This window comes from Apodemus sylvaticus, chromosome 9 (genome assembly GCF_947179515.1).
Source record: "Apodemus sylvaticus chromosome 9, mApoSyl1.1, whole genome shotgun sequence".
In the NCBI taxonomy this organism is placed as follows: Eukaryota; Metazoa; Chordata; class Mammalia; order Rodentia; family Muridae; genus Apodemus; species Apodemus sylvaticus.
The window spans coordinates 106,248,666-106,268,647 of NC_067480.1; the positions used below are offsets into that span (position 1 = coordinate 106,248,666).

Genomic DNA, 19,982 nt, shown 5'->3' on the forward strand with positions numbered 1-19,982 from the left:
TGGTACTAAGGCACCCTTCCTTTCTCTCCTGACACCCAGCCTGCCCACTCTCAGCCAGTCGCTGTCCCTGTCCCTGGGCTGGCCCCTTCCTTCCTTCTGCCTTTTATCACTCCCTTATTTGGCCCCTTTCTTTACTGGGGTAGGGTGAATCTTTGTCAGAGCTCACATGCACACCTCATAATCTCATGCTGCAGGTAGTGACACCTAGACATTTAGATATTGGTGCATTATGTACAACAGAGAAAAGCTGAAAGGAATGTATGTTTCCAAAAGACTAAGAAAATGGGTGCCAGGGCACCGGACCAACGTGGAATTTGTTATGGTGGCATCGCATGGTCAGACTGCAATTCTTGGCCGTTGTTCTGACACCATCAGAATGACCTGTAAGCACGTGTAGGCCAGCTAATGGCTACAGTGGAAACAGTATTTGCTGCCAGGCCTGATGACCTGAGTTCAATTCCCAGACCCATGTGGAAGGCGAGATCCAACTCTCAGACATTGTCCTCTGACCTCCATACACACATAAGTCACTCAAACTCTGAACACCAGTAAAGATACAAAGCTACTATTCTTAGGGGCAACAGCATCACCAAGTAGAATGTTGTTAGGCAGGAACAACAAGATCCTGGCTGAGTCTGTGAACAGTGGGTCTGTGGAGGCAGGTCACACTGTTCATTCAACCTTCAGATACATACGGTTGCAAGCATCAGGGCAGAAGAGACGCCTGCAGAGAGGCTAGAGCGTGGCTCCATGGTTAAGAGCACTTGCTGCTCTTGCAGAGGACCTCAGCTAGGTTCCCAGCACACATGTGTAGCTCCCAACCATTCATGACTACGTAGGAGATCAGTGTTCTCCAGGGAACCAGGCATGTGCAGACATACATGCAGGCAAAAGACTTATATATGTGTATGTGTAGATGTATATTAATATATATATATATATATAATGAATAAATATAAATTTAAAAACCTTAACAGAAACATCCAAATACTACTGGTAATCTTTAAAGCTGAGATGGCTCATGCTGTGCTTGGAGTGGTGGGCAGTGGGGACCTTTTCTCTATCCATTTGGTCTCCATCGAAGTCACCAGCCCATAGGTGTACCAGGCAGATAGCAACTGCTCTGAAGTCTCCTTATCTTTCTTTTGTTCTTGGACATGAGCTCATGACTGCCAAGGGTTGGGGCATGACTGTGGTAACCGGTTCCATGAAATGAGTAGGAGTTTACTCCCCGCAGAGGAGGAGCCAGGCGCTGTCCCTGCTGTTATCAGGCATGCCTCTGGCTGGGGTGGCTTTTCTATATTGATGTCACTCAGACTGAAGACACAGTATCCCAGCAAATACACGCGTCCTTCTCTGTCTGGAGGGATCTGACCCATTATAACTCCGGGTAAGGGCCCTGCTGTAGGGAGGAGTGACCGTCATAGGCACTGAGGCCCATGCTGTGTGGCCTCAGTGCTAACTGAGACAAGATCCCCAGGCCACACATGAGGAGTCTGGCTCAGGACAGTCTCTGGAACTGTGGTGTGGAGGAGGACAAGGCAGTGTGAACACATAAATGCATGACCTCATGTTTCCTATAATGTAGGCTTTTACAAAGCGTATGCTTCCAAAGGCCGGAGAGAGGGCTCAGTGGTTAAGAGCATGTGCTTGTGAGGAGGAAAAGGTTTATTCCACCTTCTGCTCCTCCAGAAGACCCAAGGTTGCTTCCCAGCCCCTGCAACTGCTGGGCCTGGGGGATCCAACACTCTCTTCTGGCTTCCTGAGGCACTGCACATACATAGCATATATTTACACACACACACACGCACACACACTTAAATCTTTCAATTAAAATGAGTTTGTATATCTAAATTAGTAAATTTTCTACAAGACATGCGTGACCATGTTACTGTGACAGATAATCTTGGTTGTCAACTTGGCACACCCACAAAGAAGGGCACTCAGCTGAAGAACTACTACCCTCAGATCAGCTGCGGGCCAGTCTGTGGGACATTGTCGTGATTACTAATGGATGTAAGAGGCCCAGGCCACTGTGGGCAGCATCATTCCTAGGCACGTAAGCATGGTGACTGACATGAATGATCCTGGGAGCAAATCAGTGAGCAGCGTCCTCTGTGGCCCTGCTTCAGCTCCTGCCCTGACTTCCTTTCATGAACACCAATCTGTTGTTTTATTCCAGTTGCAGGGGACATAAAAGTAGCGAACACGACCACCTTTGCTCATAAAAGGCTACATATCCATGTGGTTCAGAACACTGCTTTGCATGTTCAGATATGAGTGGCCCCTGTCCCTAGAACAGAACTGTTCTCCTGTGCTCCCTGTGTGTCAGTCAGTTTCTCTCACTGTGATAAAATGCTATAACCATAAACAACTTGAGAAAAAGGCTTAGTCCATCTTATCTTTCTAGGTCACAGTCCACCACTGAGGGAAGTCAGGACAGAAACCTGGAGGCAGGAGCTGATGCAGAGGCCATGGAGGGGTGCTGCTGACTGACTTGCTCCCAGTGACTTGCTCAGCCTGCAGTCTTGTAGCCCTGAGGATCATCTGCCTAGGGGTGGTACCACCCACAGTGGACTGGGCCCTCCCACATCAATCATCAATCAGAAAATTCAGGGTGGTGGCGCATGCCTGTAATCCCAGCACTCTGGGAGGCGGAGGCAGGCGGATTTCTGAGTTCGAGGCCAGCCTGGTCTACAGAGTGAGTTCCAGGACAGCCAGGGCTTTACAGAGAAACCCTGTGGGGGGGGGGGGGAGGGAGAAAGAAAATTCACCACAGCCTTGCTCACAGGCCAATCTGGTGGGAGTATTTTCTCAATTGAAGTTCCCTCTTCCAAAATGATTCTATCTTGTGCCAAGCTCACATAAGATAGTAGGCCTAGTGTGCTCACCTGAGGAACAGCTCTTCCAATGGGCTGTGCGGCTTTAGACTAGAGACGTCCAGGAAGCAAGGCTTAGGGTGCCGCCGAGGCAGGAAGACAGTTTCACCTGGATGCACTGCTGAGATGACCTGCAGGGACACGGAGAACTTCTCCACCAGCATCCTGGCAAGGCAAGGGGAAGGGCAGGGTTAGGGTGTGCCCGGCTCTGTAGCAGCCTTTACGGTGGTAAGGGGAAGAGGGACAGAGGCTGTGTAGCCAGGGCCAGGCAAGTGTCTGGGAAGAACTGAGGAGGCACCAGCTGACAGGGCACTGAGTGTGTAACTCTATGGTAGTGGGGCCAGTGACCGTCGCTCCAGAACCTATGAGGACAACCGCCCAAGAAGCCTGCTGAGATGCAGACCCCGATCTGTCAGCCAGTTAGGAGCTGCCCTGCGCACACAGGCAGGTGGAGAGCCAAGGAGAAGAAGGGACTCTGCAGTTCTGTCATGATCCATCGACTCAAGATGGCAAGGAAGACACAAGGTCAGGCCTGAGACCCAGCTGAGTCTACACAACTGACTGACACTGACAGCCAGTCCCGACGCACTGCTGGGAGGAGCACCAGGAGGACTAGGGTGGGCCAAGAGTGCGTGTGCATGTCCTCTCTCAGTGGATCCAAGCTCCTGAACAGATGCCTGTAACTGCAGCTAGTATTGAGTCATATATAATATAATGTATTGTCCCAACCAAATTCTTGTCACACACCATGGCTGTAACTTATGCAGTTTGAACTGTGACAGGAAAACACACCAATTGTTTTTCCTTTTCCACAGCTTTGTAGATGGAAGATCTGTTTTTTTTAGATTCTGGCAAAAGGCAGCAGACAATTTCCCCTCCTTAACTGTTCCCTTCCCTTACAGGAAGTACCTTCCAGCCTTTTGCTGCATTTCTGTTTCCTGCACCACTACTCAGTGCTTTGGGACTGCAGTAAGCACAGCAGGCAGGACTTTACCATGTGCGTTGATCCTGTGGCGGCTCATCTGTCAATCAGGTGGATAATGGAGGGTGTCACGCTCAGTGTGGACCCAAACGGCAAAGGGGTAATGAGTGTCCTGGGTGTGAAGGAGAAGACCGCAAGCTTCACTCACACACCTTATGCACTGTTTGTTTGGGAATTTTCTATTTAGCATTTTCAGGCGGCAGTTGACTACAGTTACCAAAAGAAACAAAAGGGAAACCAGATAAGGGACAACATCTACACACACATGCAGAACATAACGTACTTGGACCCAAGAGCTTCCACCCCGCCCCATCACTGATATTCCCAGCTACAACCCTTCTGAACAGACTTAGGTGGGGAGGAGAGGGAGACAGACGCCTGTGTGCTTTTAAAAGCCATCTTCCATTTGGTATTTTAGCAATAAAAGACATCGACACCGATGACAGAAACAAGCTACACAAGCTACATTCCCTTCTCCACCTAGAAGGGAGCCCATGGCATCCCAACCACTCGTGCTGTTTGAGGAGTAGAAACTTAGGAGCCGCCAGGTGGCGGCGGCGGCGTACGCCTGTAATCCCGGCACTTGGGAGGCAGAGGCAGGTGGATTTCTGAGTTCGAGGTCACCCTAATCTACAGAGTGAGTTCCAGGACAGCCAGGGCTATGCAGAGAAACCCTGTCTTGAAAACCCAAAAATCCACAAAAAAAGAAAAAAAGAAAAAAGAAAGTTAGGAGCCTATCAGGATCTGGGGCGTTTGGCTGGCTGGCCTCGGCCATGAGGTCTCATGCCCTGCTACTTGCCAGTCAGCCTGGTAGACCTGACTCTTCTGGCCAGGTGACCCAAGGAGAGACCCTGAGGGCTGTCCTGGGGGAAATGGTACAGTGAGTGGGAGGGATGGTGGCCCCGGAGACTCAGGCCCTGTGGGTTCACAAAGAGCCTGAAGGCTACCATACACATGGTAAGATAACCTTGCTTGGTTCTGTCCTTGCTATTACCATGTTCTATCATAGCTTCTTTTATTACTTTTGTAGCTAGAAAAAAACGTGAAAATTATTAAGAAATGAATAATAACTAGGCTCATCTGTATAGTGGGTCCTAGCCCTTTCCTCAAGCCATCACTCAAAGGGACTTTTGTAATGCTAACTGTAATGTATGTGTATCATTAGAGATTCCAAGACACTGTCACACATCTAATTAGGGATTTCCTGTGTAGCCTAGAGCAGAGAATAAAAGGCCACGTTGTGGTTTAAATATCTGTCCCCCCCCACCCCCGCCGCCCATCTCAGCACACACATAAGGTCTTTTAAGTTTAAGAAAGAGATAATTTAGGATGTCATCCTGTTGAGATTCGAGCTAATTCTAAGTGTATGAGCACACACTCTGCTTGGGATGATCAGGGTCCTCTCTAGCACAGACAGTTGTGGCAATCACATGACGTCTTGTCTGGCAGATGGTGCCTAGCCCCCACCCATACTGTCTTGCTGGCCCTCACCACTTCCTCTGGCCCCATAGAGATGGAACAGGTTGGTGCTTTTCTATGCCAATGAGTCATTTTTAATTTTAAAGTGTAAGACTGAACCATCACACCACAACGATCCGACATCAAAACCACCACCTCAAAGTGGCTGTTGTTAGAGAGTCCTTCTCAGAGCACCACTGGAGAATGTCATGTGCCCAGAAAATGAGCCACGATTTCAAAGCCACAAACACCTTCTGCTGTAAGCAGCTACACCACACGCAGCTCCCTTTCTGTGTGGAATTTTCTGACCTTTAAGTCATGACTTCCACAATCCTGTGTGTATTCACTTGCTTTGAGATAGGTCAAAGACAGCAAAATTATTTTTACTACTGAATTTTCAAAAACTTTTTTTGAAATTTTGGGCCAGCAAGATGGCTCAGTGGGTTAAGGTACTTGTTGTTAGACTTGTCGACCTGAGTTCAATCCCTGAGAGCCAGCTGGGCAGTGGTGGCGCATGCCTGTAATCCCAGCACTCTGGGAGGCAGAGGCAGGTGGATTTCTGAGTTCGAGGCCAGCCTGGTCTACAGAGTGAGTTCCAGAACAGCCAGGACTACACAGAGAAACCCTGTCTCGGGGAAAAAAAAAAAAAAAAGGAAGGAAGGAAGGAAGGAAGGAAGGAAGGAAGGAAGGAAGGAAGGAAGGACAGAAAGACAGACAGATAGACAGACAGAAAGAAAAAAAGAAAGACAGACAGACGGACAGACAGAAAGACAGAAAAAGAAAAATCCCTGAGAGCCGCATGGTGGGAAGGAGAGAATCAACTCCTACAAATGTCTTCTGACCACAACTCATGAGCTGTGGCACACACACCCCACTCCAAATAAATAAATGTAATACAAATTTTAAAAATGTAAGTGTCTCTATGTGTACTTTGTATGACGTATGTGTTTGTGCGCTCCTGTGTTCATCTGGGGATCAGAGGACAAGCTTGGATGCTGGTTCTTACTGGCTACCTTGTTTTAGACAAAGTCTGTTTATGTGAGTTTTTTGTTTGTTTAGTTTTATTTTTTTTTCGAGACAGGGTTTCTCTGTGTAGCCCTGGCTGTCCTGGAACTCACTCTATAGACCAGGCTGGCCTCGAACTCAGAAATCTGCCTGCCTCTGCCTCCCAAGTGCTGGGATTACAGGCGTGCACGCAGCCTCCACCACCACCTCCCAGCCCCATTCTTTCTTTTTTTGAGTCAGGATCTCATTTAACCCAGGCTGACCCGAACTCGTTTTATAGTAAAGGTTGACCTTGAGGTCCTGACCCTCCTGTCTCTCTACCTCCCAAGTACCAGGCTTACAATCCTACCCTGCCTTGCCCTGCTTGGGGAGGCAGTGTGTTAAAGACTTGGGACTCTCTCCTTAGTCTGGCTACCTGGGGAATAAATTGTTTTGCAAATTTTTTGCCTTAGTGTTTGGCACACTGCATGGGGAAAAGACTGCCTATTTTACTCTAACAAAGCATGACACCAGTTAGGAGGCAGGGCCCAAACCAGCCAGCCTGGTGGCTAGTGCCTGCCTGGGATCAACTTCCACACCCAGGTATACCTGCTGCACAGTGAGGCTTTGCCACTCAACTCTTACCTACAGAGGACCTTTCTTTAGGAAACTTTTGTGAAACTGTAACTCTAGAGCCCAGTCCCTATGCCAGAGATGGGCTGGCTCCAAGCCTAAAGCATTTACTATCTGTTTATGTACTAGAAGAAAAAAAAAACTGTTTAAAAACTGTGGAAAAGGCAAATGGCCAGCCACAAAGACCCTAAAATCATCCCTGGGTAACTTAAAATGGTGTGATTCCTTTGGGAATCCTAAAGACAGAGCCCCAAGGATGTCAGTGTTATCCTGAGCACACCCTGGGCATGGTCAAAGCTATAGCCATCTCGCCTGGGCTGAGGCTAATCTGTGCACTCAGACTCACAAAAGCCATGCCCAGACATCAAACATGGAAGGCTCCGGAGCCCTCTCCCTCTCCTGCCATCTGCCTCCTATTATGGTCCCCAGGCTCTCCCACCACAGCAATAAGACACCAATTCTGTCTTCCACCATCAGCTTCTTCCCCATTTCTTGTAGTGTCCCCATGAATGTTAAGACCAAAATGATTCATCAACCACCACAAACTGACCAACTGGTCATCCAAACCTCTTGCCCTGAAGTCCTGCCCCCACTTTCCTCTTAAGCTCCTTCTGATGTTCTCTTTGGCCTGTCCACCTGCTCCACAGACAGGCTTGTTCCCACACAGCTGCTCTTGACAAGGTCGCAGTCACTGTTGTGCTGCTACATGCTGCTGCATTTCCTGATGCCCTGCTCTCTGCCCACTAGCGCTGGCTCCAGGCCCAGCCTGCCCCAGCATGCGCAGTTGTCTTTTCGGTTTCCGGTCTCAGCTATGGGCCTCAGCTCTTGGACACTGGCTCTTCATGTGCTACACTTGCCCCATGCCATCTCATCTTGCTTCAATGCTGTTCCTTTGTTTTTGAGCAGGGTCTTGCTTTACAACCCTGGAAATACTATGTAATCCTGGCTGGCCTTGAACTTTTGGTGACTTTCTTGCTTCTGCCTCCCAAATTCTGAGATAACAGGTATGCGATGTCATGTCTGCCTTCTTACAGGCTGTTAAATATCACCTGCTCGTGGTGACTCCTAACCTTGCCTTAGCCATCCACCTGAACTTGAACCTACAGTTCCTTATGTAACTCTACTTCTGAGCCAGCCTCTGCTCACTGGATCTTTCTCCATGCTACATGTGACGGCACATGCCTTGTCTTAGTCAGTGTTCCATGGCTGTGAGGACACCATGACCACAGCAGCTCTTATACACAACATTTAACTGGGGCAGGCTTACAGTTTCAGAGGACCACTAGTTCTTTATCCTCACGGCAGGGGGCATGACATCACGCAGGCAGGCAGGGGTGGGGCTAGGGAGGAGCTTTACATGACAATCCTCAGGCAGCAGGCAGAAGAGACTGGATCTGATATGGGCTTATGAAACCTCAAAGCTACCCCTGGGGGCATGCCTCCTCCAACAAGGCCACACCTCTTAATTCTACCCAAACATTCCACCAACGAAAGGCTCATATAGATTCAAATATATGAGCCTATTGGGTCAGCCTCCTTCAAACCACCAACACACCTGTAATCCCCCAAAAAACTGGGAGGCAGGATTGGGTGGATGAAGTTTGAGGCCAGCCTGGGAGACTTATTTCAAAACAGAAAAACAAAGTTTGTCCCGATTTTGCAGCTGCTCAGGCCCAAGACCTTGGAGTCCCTGCTTTGATTCTCCTTTTCTCCTACTCTCCAGCCAACTGTCACTTCTCCCAGAAGCAGCCTGCACTTGCCTGCCCTTCCCACCTGCCTGTAGCTCTGACCTGCATCATTTTTCCTGGATTACCTGCAGGGACTGCATATGATACCATGATACGAATGTCTGTGTTTTCCATGTTTTCTGCCTTGTTAACTCCTTCCCCTTCAGGGGAACCATGGAGACTAAAAAACTCCCCTTCCCAAAGGGGTGCCCTGAAGTCACAGAAACTCCCTAAATCTGTAGAGTCTCCCTCTGATCTCCCTGACTTGACAGTCATAAGATACCCCCCCACTGTAGAGGACTCATGACCGGAGGAAGGAATGCTGCAGACAGACGCTAAGGCCCGGGACAGGTGGGCACAGTGGCTATTTCCTGTGCAGCCCCATCATGCCTGTGGCAAGGAAATTTCCAGAAAAATCCAAAAGGGCAGATTTCAGAGAGCTTCCAGATAGCTTCCAGATTGGAGGTTTCTGAACAGTGGTGTGCCCAGAGGGAATGGGGAAGCTCTGTGCCCCCTCCTCAAAACTCATGTGTCTCTTTACTGGTTTCCTAGTATCTTCTATGAGAAGCAATGTAAGTACTTTTGATTCTTGTGAACTATCCTAGCAAATTCACTGACCCAAAGGAATGGCTTGTGTGTCTGAATCCCCCAATTTATATTGAGTCAGTCAGAAGGACAAGTAAAACCACCAGGGCTTGTGGCAGGTGTCTAGAGCGGGAGCTGGGTGCTGTCATCGGAATGGAGTCCCCACTGTGGTTCTGATGGTCTCCAGGTAGACAGTACATAGACTCCAGAGAACACCACCTGGTTTGATCCCCAATAGAGAGAAACCACCCATCTTCTGGACTCAGAAGTTTGCTGTGTTACAGGGTGAATCCAGGAAAAGGAACCATTTTCATTTTTATCAACACATGCTCTCCACCCCGTGGCTCCCTTCTCTGTCCCTGTCCCACAGTCTGCCCTTGCAGGGCGCCATTCGGGTATATGTCAGATCAGTGGTGCCTGCTCACTTGGAACAAAGACCACCAAGTCCTACTTCTAGTTCCCGGACCTGTGTCCCAAGTCTGGCTCTTAGTGCTTTCAGATTTGCTTAACAGTCACCTTCTGAAAGGCCTTTCCTAACCCTCACCCAATGACTCCTTTCCCAGCATTCCTTGTACCTCCTTCCCATATTATCCTCTCCTATCAGCCTTGTCTTGTTTACAGTTTGTCTTTCTGAGCTGGGAGCAAAGGCCGCCATAGGGCTTGGTACAAGTCCACAATGAACACGGATGGACAAAAGAATGAGTCAGTGAATAGGCAGATAAAGACATGGATGAACAAGGCCTTCCACATTACCTACAGTGAATCCTAATCCCCAGCATGGCAGGGCCTTCCCTGTGTGTGTGGACCATGAATCAGATTGCCATTATCGGCACTGTAGGATAGAGCTGGGGATCTATATCAGGCTGGTGACAGAGCTTGGTGGAGGAATGTGTGCCTGGCATGCACGAAGTCCTCCGAAACGCAAAGAAAAACTCCAAACACACCCAAAACATGTCAGAGAGCTCGGACAAGACTCTAGCTATCTTTCTTTCACAGAGCTCTCCACAGAACCTGGTGCCATGACTTCAGTTTCCCAGTCTCTGGAATCCACTATGGAAAGCAGATTTCTAAGAGCTGGGTGTGGCAGAGCACACCTTTAATCCCAACACTTAGGAGGCGGAGGTGCTCACAGCTCTTGGGAGGCAGAGGCAGGCAGATTTCTGAGTTTGAGACCAGCCTGGTCTACAGAGTGAGTTCCAGGACAGCCAGGGCTACACAGAGAAACCCTGTTTCGAAAAACTTAAAAAAAAATAAAAATAATAAAAAAAAAAAAATCAAGGAGGTGGAGGTGGAGGCAGACAGATCTCTAAATTTGAGAATGGCCTGGTCTACAGAGCAAGTTCCAGGATAAGCTAGAGCTACACGAAAACCTTCAACAAAGAAAAAGCAAAGCAAACAAAACAAAACAGAAAAGCAGATTTCGCTATTTATCCATGCCTATCTCACAGCAACCCTAAAGGGTTAAGGTACATAATATATCAGTCACTGGTGTATTGCTGTGAAGCGACACCATGACCAAGGCAACTCTTATGAAAGAAGCCTTAACTAGGGACTTCCTTTCAGAGCTGTTGTCACGGCGGCGTGAGCTGTTCCATAAGTTTGGTGACTCCAGAGAACCCTGACTAATACAGAAGCACAGTGAGGAAACCAATAGACCAAAGCCAGACCAAAGCCCATCATGGCAAACTCCAACTTCTACATCTCCACGTCTGATGTCAAAGAGCTCTTCAGACCTCCAACCCCTCTCAGCTTTCTTGACTGCAAAGCCCTTCTCCTAGATTGAAGCTGGGGTGGGCTCTCGCCTGAGATCTCCACTCCCTCTAGTCCATTCAGAGCAGGCTTCTCTTCATCTCCTTGAGCACTGGACTCAGCTCACAGTCCAGTCTTTTTTTTGGGGGGGGGGGATTCGAGACAGGGTTCCTCTGTGTAGCCCTAGTTGTCCTGGAACTCACTCTGTAGACCAGGCTGGCCTCAGAAACCCGCCTGCCTCTGTCTCCGGAGTGCTGGGATTCCAGGCGTGCGCCACCACGCCCGGCTCACAGTCCATTCTGTATTTTCCCCTGCTCAGCTTGCTGTTTCACTCTAGAGCTGCATAACCGCGGCCACTAATGACCGAGCAACACCGTCAACTGCCTTGAAATCTCTGCTGCCATCGCCATTAATCCAAAACTCTTCAATTTAGTCTCAGATTGTTTTGACAAGGACAAAAAGCAGCGCCTATGTCTCTTACTAATATTCTTCCTATCTGAAGCCTCTTGGGCTAGATCTCCACAGTTCCAATTGTACCCTACAGCACTGTCTTCCTTGTTCTACGAGGATGGCACGTTAGCTCCACTCAAAGTGTCCAACCACGTTTCTAGTCCTGAATCCCAGTCTTCCATATTCCTCCCATGAACAGCATGGCCAGGCCTGTCACAGCAAAATCTCATTCCTGGAACCATCATCATGGTTCTAGTGACGTGAAGGACACCACACACATGGCTGCTCTTATATAATAATGTAGTTAATTAGGGGCTTGCTTACAGTTTCAGAACCCATCATGGGTAGAACATGGTAGTATGTGGATAGGCAGTAGTTGAGAACTATATTCTGATCCACAGACAGAGAGAGACTGGTCCTGCCATCAGCTTTTGAAACCTCAAAACCCAAGGTCACACTTCCTCCAACAAGGCCACACCTCCTAACCATCTAATCCTTTCAAAGAGTCTACTCCCTTGTGACTAGCATCAAATATATGAGCCTGTGGGAGACATCTTATTCAAACTACCACACATGGAAAACAATATCATAAAGGTGGATTTCACTGTGGTCCTCAGGCATCTCAGACCTTGTGGTACAGACGAATTCGGCCCTTCCTCAAACCATAGCCCAATGAAATCAGAGCCAGCAAAGCTGAGGACAGTACTGATGGCCATCTTCCTTCCCCTAGTCAGGGGAAGATAAACAATTTCCTGTGGCCATAATATCCTTCTAGACACTTTACAGCTGTGACTGTGGTTTTTGTGTACCTATTTCCCATGAGACAGGGCTCTGTGAACTTGGCTGATAACTGGGCTGCTTTTATCATCCGCCTCCTAGAAGGCCCTTTGCCCTCTGAAAACCAGCAGCAGGCGACTGGTTATCTGTGATTGTGGCCATACGAAGAAGACGTGGTACCTATTGCTGGGTGAACCTGTCCATCCCACAGGGCCCGCTCCTACCTGTGCTCGGGCGTGAGCACTGCTTCTCTGTTGTCCTCGCTGTCATCATCATACACGGAGGACTCCAGCCCGGGGTGCGCCTGCTGCAGCAGCTGCTCCCACTCCTGCTCCAGGGCCTGCTCCCTTTAGTGGAAACGAGAGTCTGAGCCAGCCACTGGCACTGCCACCTGATGTCCACCTGTCTCCCCAGGCTTCAGAACCCACCCCCACCCCAGAACACAGCATGCATGGGGGAGGGGTGCAAGGTGACATGCTGGAGCAGGCTCTGATCCTTACTCCTAGAGGACAGAGCTCTGCTTTGTCTCCTGTGGCAATGGAGAAAGTCGAGAGTGTTTGCCATACCATGCTGAGTGTCTTTATTTGTGGATCTTGTTTTGACATTACTTCATTCTCTAACATCCCCAGAACTGGGTCTGCTCTTCTATTACTCCAGGGCTCAGCATGAGATGAGAGGAGGCTGTGCCCTGTCCTCAGGACCTTGGCAGCCCCAACTCACCACTTCCATCTCCACCTCCAGGCCAGAGCCTCCCTCCCATCCCAGAGCACCCTTCTCTCCTCAGCCTTTGGCCCTTATCCTGAGCAGGTAGGAGTGTCCATTTCCATTCCTTACCCAGTGAGCCTCACTCCTTTACTAAGGCCAGCTGTACCTACCATTATCCTGCTGCAGCCACAGACCCTGCTCTGCCTTGTGTGTGGTCTGTCCTTTCCAAACACATGTGGAAATATGGATTTCAGAGAAACACTACCGACAGACAGGTAGAGGGATCTCAAGAGGCACTGGGCTCTGAGATGGAATTCAATGATAGGTGAATACTTTTGTTTGAATGCTATTTGTTTTCCTGTATTCCCTTCCATCTGCCATGGGGGGAAAGCATAAAGCTCTCACTAGAAACTGTACAGATGCCAGCACCATGGTTGGACTCCCAGAACCATGAACCAAGTAGCCTCTTTTCTTTAAACCTCCTGGTCTCAGGTATTCTGTTATAGCAACAGAAAATGGGCTGATGGATTCTTTCATTCCCTCTTACCCTAATAATCCTGTACACTCCCAGAGAGCATGAAGCATCCTTTAGCCTTTGCTATCCTTGCTTCTGAAGGCTGTTGAAAAGATCTGGGGAGTCCCCACCCTCTACCTGGCCCTTCTAGGGGCTTCCTACAATTTCCATAGCTCAAGATAAAAAATTCCATCTCCTGCCAAGGTCTCTGTCACATGTTCAGACCTGACGATTTCTAGCTTGGTTGACCGGCTCTTCTCAGATCACATGCTTAAGTCTTTATTCCTCAAACAACCTAGACGCCGCCAGCAGCTCCAGGTACAAGACCACCAGGAGCCTGCACACCCCTCCCCGCACAGGACCTCACTCTCTCAGCTCTGCTAGTTTCTCAGCACTGCACAGATTCTTCAGGGACAATCCATGTGATCTTTCTTTAGCATGCAGAAAAACACACTTCTGCCTCTTCAGAAGCTCACATGATCCAATAGGTGTCTGTGTCCAACTGCTCTAACACATCACCGCTTTATCTATGGCCACGTCCCTCCTATCTGCCAGCATTCAGATTTCCTGTCCCAGCCTACCAACAACAGTATGGTCTGTGCTATCTGCCTTTACAAGACAGCAGTCCCCACACCCCCTTCTCCAAGGTTCAAGAGCAAGCCCTTCTCGCAATTTGACAGTATGGAAGATGCTAGAGTCAAGATGAATTTCTGGGCATGTAGAGTGGCACCACTGATGCCCTACATCAAGTTCCAAGTAATAGCTTTGAGATATTAAAAGCCAAAGCCACTGTATGGAAGAAGAAGGTAGACTCTGGAGTGGGCAGAATGTATAAATCCAGGGAAACAACTGTCTACCCATGTGTGCACCTCACTATACTCTGTAGACAAGAATGCAGGGCTATGTGTTCTGAGAAAAGATTCTGAGAAGGTGGGCATGATGCTTCCAGTAGAAGTCAAGAGACAGGAGTTCCACCTGCATTCAACATGTATGTACACATACATACCTACACATGCACACAGGACAAGGGACAGAGGAAAGAATTAGGTCATGAGAACAATCTGCTTACAGTCCATCAAACGGACGGCCAGCAAACTGGCTCCACACATAGCAGCTGTTCCTGCCCACCTTACAGTGAGGCATCTACTGTGCACAGGAGGAGCCTGCCTACAGCTCCACTCCAGAGGGCCCCTCACAGGAGTCAGCCTCCTCCCTGAGAGGTCACTCCAAAACAGACTGACAGGTGCTGGCGTCTGACACCAGCTCTACCCCACTAAGACATGTCTACTTCTGACCAACATGACTTTTGCCTTCAGAAACTGCAGAGGGAACAGTCATGCCAAGCCTGGTTCTTTGTGATATGATATGCTATGTGGCAGGAAGGAGACAGTGGGACCAAATAACATAAGGAGGAAAATTGGCCAAAGGTACACTGGACAGGCCAGAGGCCATGCTCCTCTGATGGGACACCTTTGTGGCATGAATTGGGCAGGGGTGGAGATGGAAGGAAGAAGGACCTGGGACAAGGGCTTTGGTCCTGACATGGGTGGGGGTCCAGAGCCTCCATTTTGGACCTGCCTAGTAAGCCTATCAATACACAGGGGTTGACACACCTGCTGGGAAGGCTGCCCATCCCCACACAGGTTGCTCAGCCCCGTCTACGAGTCTTTCACAGAAATGGCCCTGGCCCTACTAGAGACCTCACCCCCAACTCACCTCTTTTCTTGCAGTAAATAATCTAAATTATTGACGTAGCACTGCGAGCCCCCGGAGGAAATCTGGAAAGACAGGACACAGGCATGGGAGGGACGGGAAAACACGGGAGGATTAATGTTAATGTGTTCTGCTCACTTTTCTGAATAGATACATGATTTTTTAAAATCCTATTTTTTTTTAAATATTCAAAAGTATGAAGGTTCTCTCCTAGTGCCCACCCAGAGGCAACCACAGGTAAAGGTGCTTGCATGCTTTCAGATGTTGCTATTCAAGCACAAGCAAGCAGTAATCCAGTCCCTGTAACTCAGCACACAGATATATGCCTCATACCTCATCCTGCACTTTGCTCTTTCCAATCAGAAATACATCTTGAGTGTCATTTCATATTAATATCACAGAGACTGCATATGTATGCATGTGTATATATTTGTGTGTATGTGTGTGAATATTGTGTATATATGCATATGTGTGTACAGGTTTGCATATGTATGTGTATGTATGTGTGTATGTTTATGTATATATGTGTGTGCATCTGTGTGTGTGCATTATGTGCTCAACTAACATTATCAGGGTATTCTTATATATGGCTAGAACACAGTTCCCCAGTGGCAGGCATTTAGGCTATTGATAATCTTGGACTATGGCAAATAATGAAACACTGTGCTTAGAATACATTTCCTGAGCCCATGGCCCTAAAACAGTGTGCCACACTCTATTCCCCACAAGGTATCACCGAAGTCGTATTTAGGATCTCTATTATTGAACCTCAGTCGTAGGCTTTCTATGCTACCAAGACTGGATCCTGACACCGAGGTCCTTCCTTGCTCCAAGGCCAACGCTAACCTTAGTCATGAAAGCCTTGAGGGGCCCATGCAGAGATGCATTCAATCTGCTGCTACCCTCTGGCTTTCCTGAGCAAGACTTGAGAGTGGAGACACAGGGAGGAGCGGGGTCTGGCTTGAAGCCTGAACTCTTGGCTATGAAAGCCCCAGGGCTGGGGAGAGGTAAGATATCCAATCAGCAAGAATTAGGACTTCTAATTCCGAGGGTGATGGGGTGCAGAACAGGAGTTGGAGCATGGCTGTGGAAGGGGTCATCAGAAAGGGTTGGCTTGTGGGAACTAAGAGCTCACCGAAAGGAGAGGCCAATGAGGAGCAGCCAAGATGGCCACTGCCTGGCCTGCCTTACCTCTGGGGTCCCAGCCTGTTGGCTTGGGCCTGCCATGTTCCAGAAGAGCTCCTCCAAGGAGGCTAGCTCCACCTTCTGGTCGGAATCTGGAGGGTCCTTCTCCGAGTCCTCGAGGGGCCTCCTTCCGGCTGGAGATGCTTTCTTGCTCTTATTTAGGAACTCTACAGGAGGCGGGCTCCAGTCAGTGGGGAATGAGTCCCTGGGCATCTGCATCTTGGGCCTCTTCAGTGCTTTGGGAGTCAGAGCCACTGTGGGGCTGCAGAGCTGTGGCACTGAGCGGAGGAGGAGGTGGTCCAGGAGGCTGCACTTCAGGCTAGGTGAGAGGACAGACCAATCAATCAGTGGCTGCCTGGACCCCTGTGGATGGTAAAGAGTCCTCCCCATTAGTGTGGCAGACATCAAGCCACACTGGGTAAGGAGAGGGACAGCTGGGGGTTGCTATGTATGGTGGCAAGGGTAGTAATTCTCCATATGGCTGCCTTTGGCCCTGCCCTCATCACATCTCTACCTGTGCAGGTGATGTGGCCTCTCCACAAAGAAGGGCTAGCAAAGTCATCTGCAGTCACACCTGAAGCCCATGGGATGCTCTATCCTCAGTGGGACTCCTTACAGGTGAGGTGACTGCCAGAAGAAACCTAGAGATTCTAAACCCCGTGTTTCCAGGACGGGTCTGGTACCCAGGAGGACTTTCCTCTCTGGGCCTACGACAAGGACTCAGCACTGTGCCTGAGGTCAGGTAGTTGAGATCAAGGGGCCACCTGACTTTATTTCAGCAGCATAATGGGTAAGTAGAAGGACTTTGACACTGTGTGTGTGTGTGTGTGTGTGTGTGTGTGTGTGTGTATGTGTTGGTCTTTACCATGTCCCCCAAACCTGTCCAGACCTGGCACACGGTTAGGGGTCCATATATCTGTGTTGAATTAAAGAGTATTTTAAAGGAATATTGGGACTGGCAGGATGGACCATACATAGACTTGACTGAGAACCAGGCTTGGAAGACCAGACTACAGTGAAGATGGATGGCCAGCAGCTAATGAAAGCCTGGAGCCCAGTGACCTAAGGAAATGAGTTTATAAAAGTTTGCTCTACACCAGCTAGGTTCACACTCAACAACAGTGGAAAGAATTCAAATCAGCTGGACATGGTGGTACATACCTGTGATCTCAGCACTCAGGAGGTAGAGGCAGATGGATCTCTGTGAGTTTAAGGCCAACCTGGTCTACAGAGTGAGTTCTAGGGCAGCCACAGGTACAGAGAGAAACCCTGTCTTGGAAAAAAAAAAAATCAATACTGGGCAGTGGTGGTGCATGCCTTTAATCCCAGCACTTGGGAGGCAGAGGGAGGAGGATTTCTGAGTTCAAAGCCAGCCTGGTCTACAGAGTGAGTTCCAGGACAGCCAGGGCTATACAGAGAAACCCTGTCTCGTAAAACCAAAAACAAACAAACAAACAAACAAACCCAAACAAACAAAAACATAGTAACTGTAATATATCACTAAAATTAATTTTGATTAACTAATCAAAAAATTAAAAAATGATTACAATAAATATTGACATGTAAAAAATGATTACTGCTTGCACTTAGAATGGCTTGTTTGGGGCCAGAGAGGTGCCTCAGATGGTAAAGGTGTTTGCCATGTAAATCTGGAAATCTGAGCCCAACCCTTGGAACCCAGGTAAAGGAGGAAGAAGAGAATTAATCTCACAGAAATGTCTCTGACCTCTGTACATGAATCTGGGCATGCGACCATGCACACAAGTTCATGTACACAAAACACAAACACTAACAACAACAACAACAATAAATGGCTTCTTTTGTTCATTTGTTTGTTTTTTGAGACAAGGTCTCAATCTGTAGCTCTCTGGCTGTCTTGTAACTCACTCTGAAGACCATGGCCTTGAACTTACAGAGATCCACCTGCCTCTGCCTCCCAAGTGCCATGTCCAAGGATGTATATTTTTATTTTATGTATGTGAGTACACTGTAGCTGTCTTCAGACACACCAGAAGAGGGCATCAGATCCCATTACAGATGGTTATGAGCCACCATGTAGCTACTGGGAATTGAACTCAGGACCTCTGGAAGAGTGGTCAGTGCTCTTACCCGCTGAGCCAGCCAGCCCTCTAGCACCCAAGTGCTGAGTTAAGGCATGCATTTCTGGCTACATGGCTTCCTTCTTTTATGGACCAACCAATCAATCAAGGAAATGTGACCATAAGCAAACGCCTGTGCCCTGAACAACATCAATAAAAAGTGATTCAAGAAAGCCCTGGGATGTGAGCTGTCCCAGTCCTAAAGCTGGTAAAAGTCTCTGAACCAACACTTAATGAACTATAAAGCTTAATAAAACAAAACAGAACACCTAAAAAATAGCTAGATGTAGTAGCAGCCACAGGTAGACATTCTATTCAGGAGTCTGGGGTAGAAGGATCACCTGAATTCTGGAGTTCCTGGCCATTCTAGGCAACAAAGCAAGACATAAAATAAAAAATAAAAAATAAAATAAAATAAAAAAATAAAATAAAAAAATAAAAAAAATAAAATTAAATTAAAAAAAATTAAAAAATAAAAAAAATAAAAAAATAAAATATAAAATAAAATGGCTCTGGAGAGATGGCTCAATGGTTAAGCGTTCTCTCTGTTCTTGCAAAGGACCTAGATTCCATTCCCAACACCCTTACAGGTGCTCACACTGTAACTCTACTACAAGGGAGTCTGACGCCCTCTTCTGGTGTCCACAGGCATCTATGTCCATGTCGTGCACATATTTGCACTCACATACACACACATAAATAAAATTTCTTAATAAAATAATCTTAAAAAACAAAACCAAACAACTAGGCATGATGGCAGGCCTTTAATCCTAGTACTCAAGAGGACAGAGGCAGGCAAATCTCCTGTATTTGGGGCCAGCCTGGTTTACACAGAGTTTCAGGCCAGCCTGAAACACCTTGTCTTAAAACAAACAAACAAACAAACAAACACAATGATTAAAAAAACCCAGAAAACCAAAAATGAATCCAAAGCAAGTAAGGATGTCACTAGTGACCTGGTCGAATCCTTTGCTCTAGCTGGATGGCATACAGGCGTCTAAGTGAAGATGCTCTTCAGGGTTGGCATCCCAAGTCCCCAAAGGCCCAAGGCCTAGGGACTAGACTACAGACCAGAGGCCAGAGGCTTATGGCTCTAAACCATAGGAGCTAAGAGCCTCTAGTTCCAGGCTGTAGAAGCTAGAGATTTAAAAGTTCTAGGCATCAAGTTAGGGGTTTATGAAAAAATAAAGTTGAACTACCAGCATCCCCAGCCCTCGGAGGCCACTGTCACCTTCCGCTTCTAGCGGTAGTGGACAGCGGCAGTTCCAACACTGGCCTCCCAGCAGGCCTCCTCGCGGTGGAACTGTCAGTCCTACAGTGATCAGTGCCACAACTCAGGTATTAAGCATCCTCAGTCCTTGACAGAAGCTGGTGATACAGCTCTTGGGCTCAGGGTGTCACAAACTCTGGTGTTTGAGGCTTAGCAGCTCTTTATGGTCCTCACTGCCATCTTTACCCCTTTGTTTCTACATGCACGAACACACACACACACCCCACTTCAGGAACTCTTCAGCTCCCTCCTGTGGCTGCTGTTGCTATTTT

The 19,982-nt window shown here is 48.2% G+C and overlaps 1 protein-coding gene across 1 annotated transcript in view; it reads right to left on the minus strand.

Moving 5' to 3' along the window:
- The window catches only part of Fam178b (family with sequence similarity 178 member B), a 94,929-nt gene extending 78,363 nt beyond the window's left edge, over window positions 1–16,566 (minus strand). The window contains exons 1-4 of the mRNA XM_052192972.1: window positions 16,348–16,566; window positions 15,160–15,221; window positions 12,449–12,571; window positions 2,892–3,044 (exon numbers count right to left, since the gene is read on the minus strand). Of these exons, the coding sequence (XP_052048932.1) occupies window positions 2,892–3,044; window positions 12,449–12,571; window positions 15,160–15,221; window positions 16,348–16,560 (551 nt within the window). The 5' untranslated portion in view covers window positions 16,561–16,566. The remainder of the gene's footprint in view (window positions 1–2,891; window positions 3,045–12,448; window positions 12,572–15,159; window positions 15,222–16,347) is intronic.
- Window positions 16,567–19,982: the final 3,416 nt, after the last annotated feature.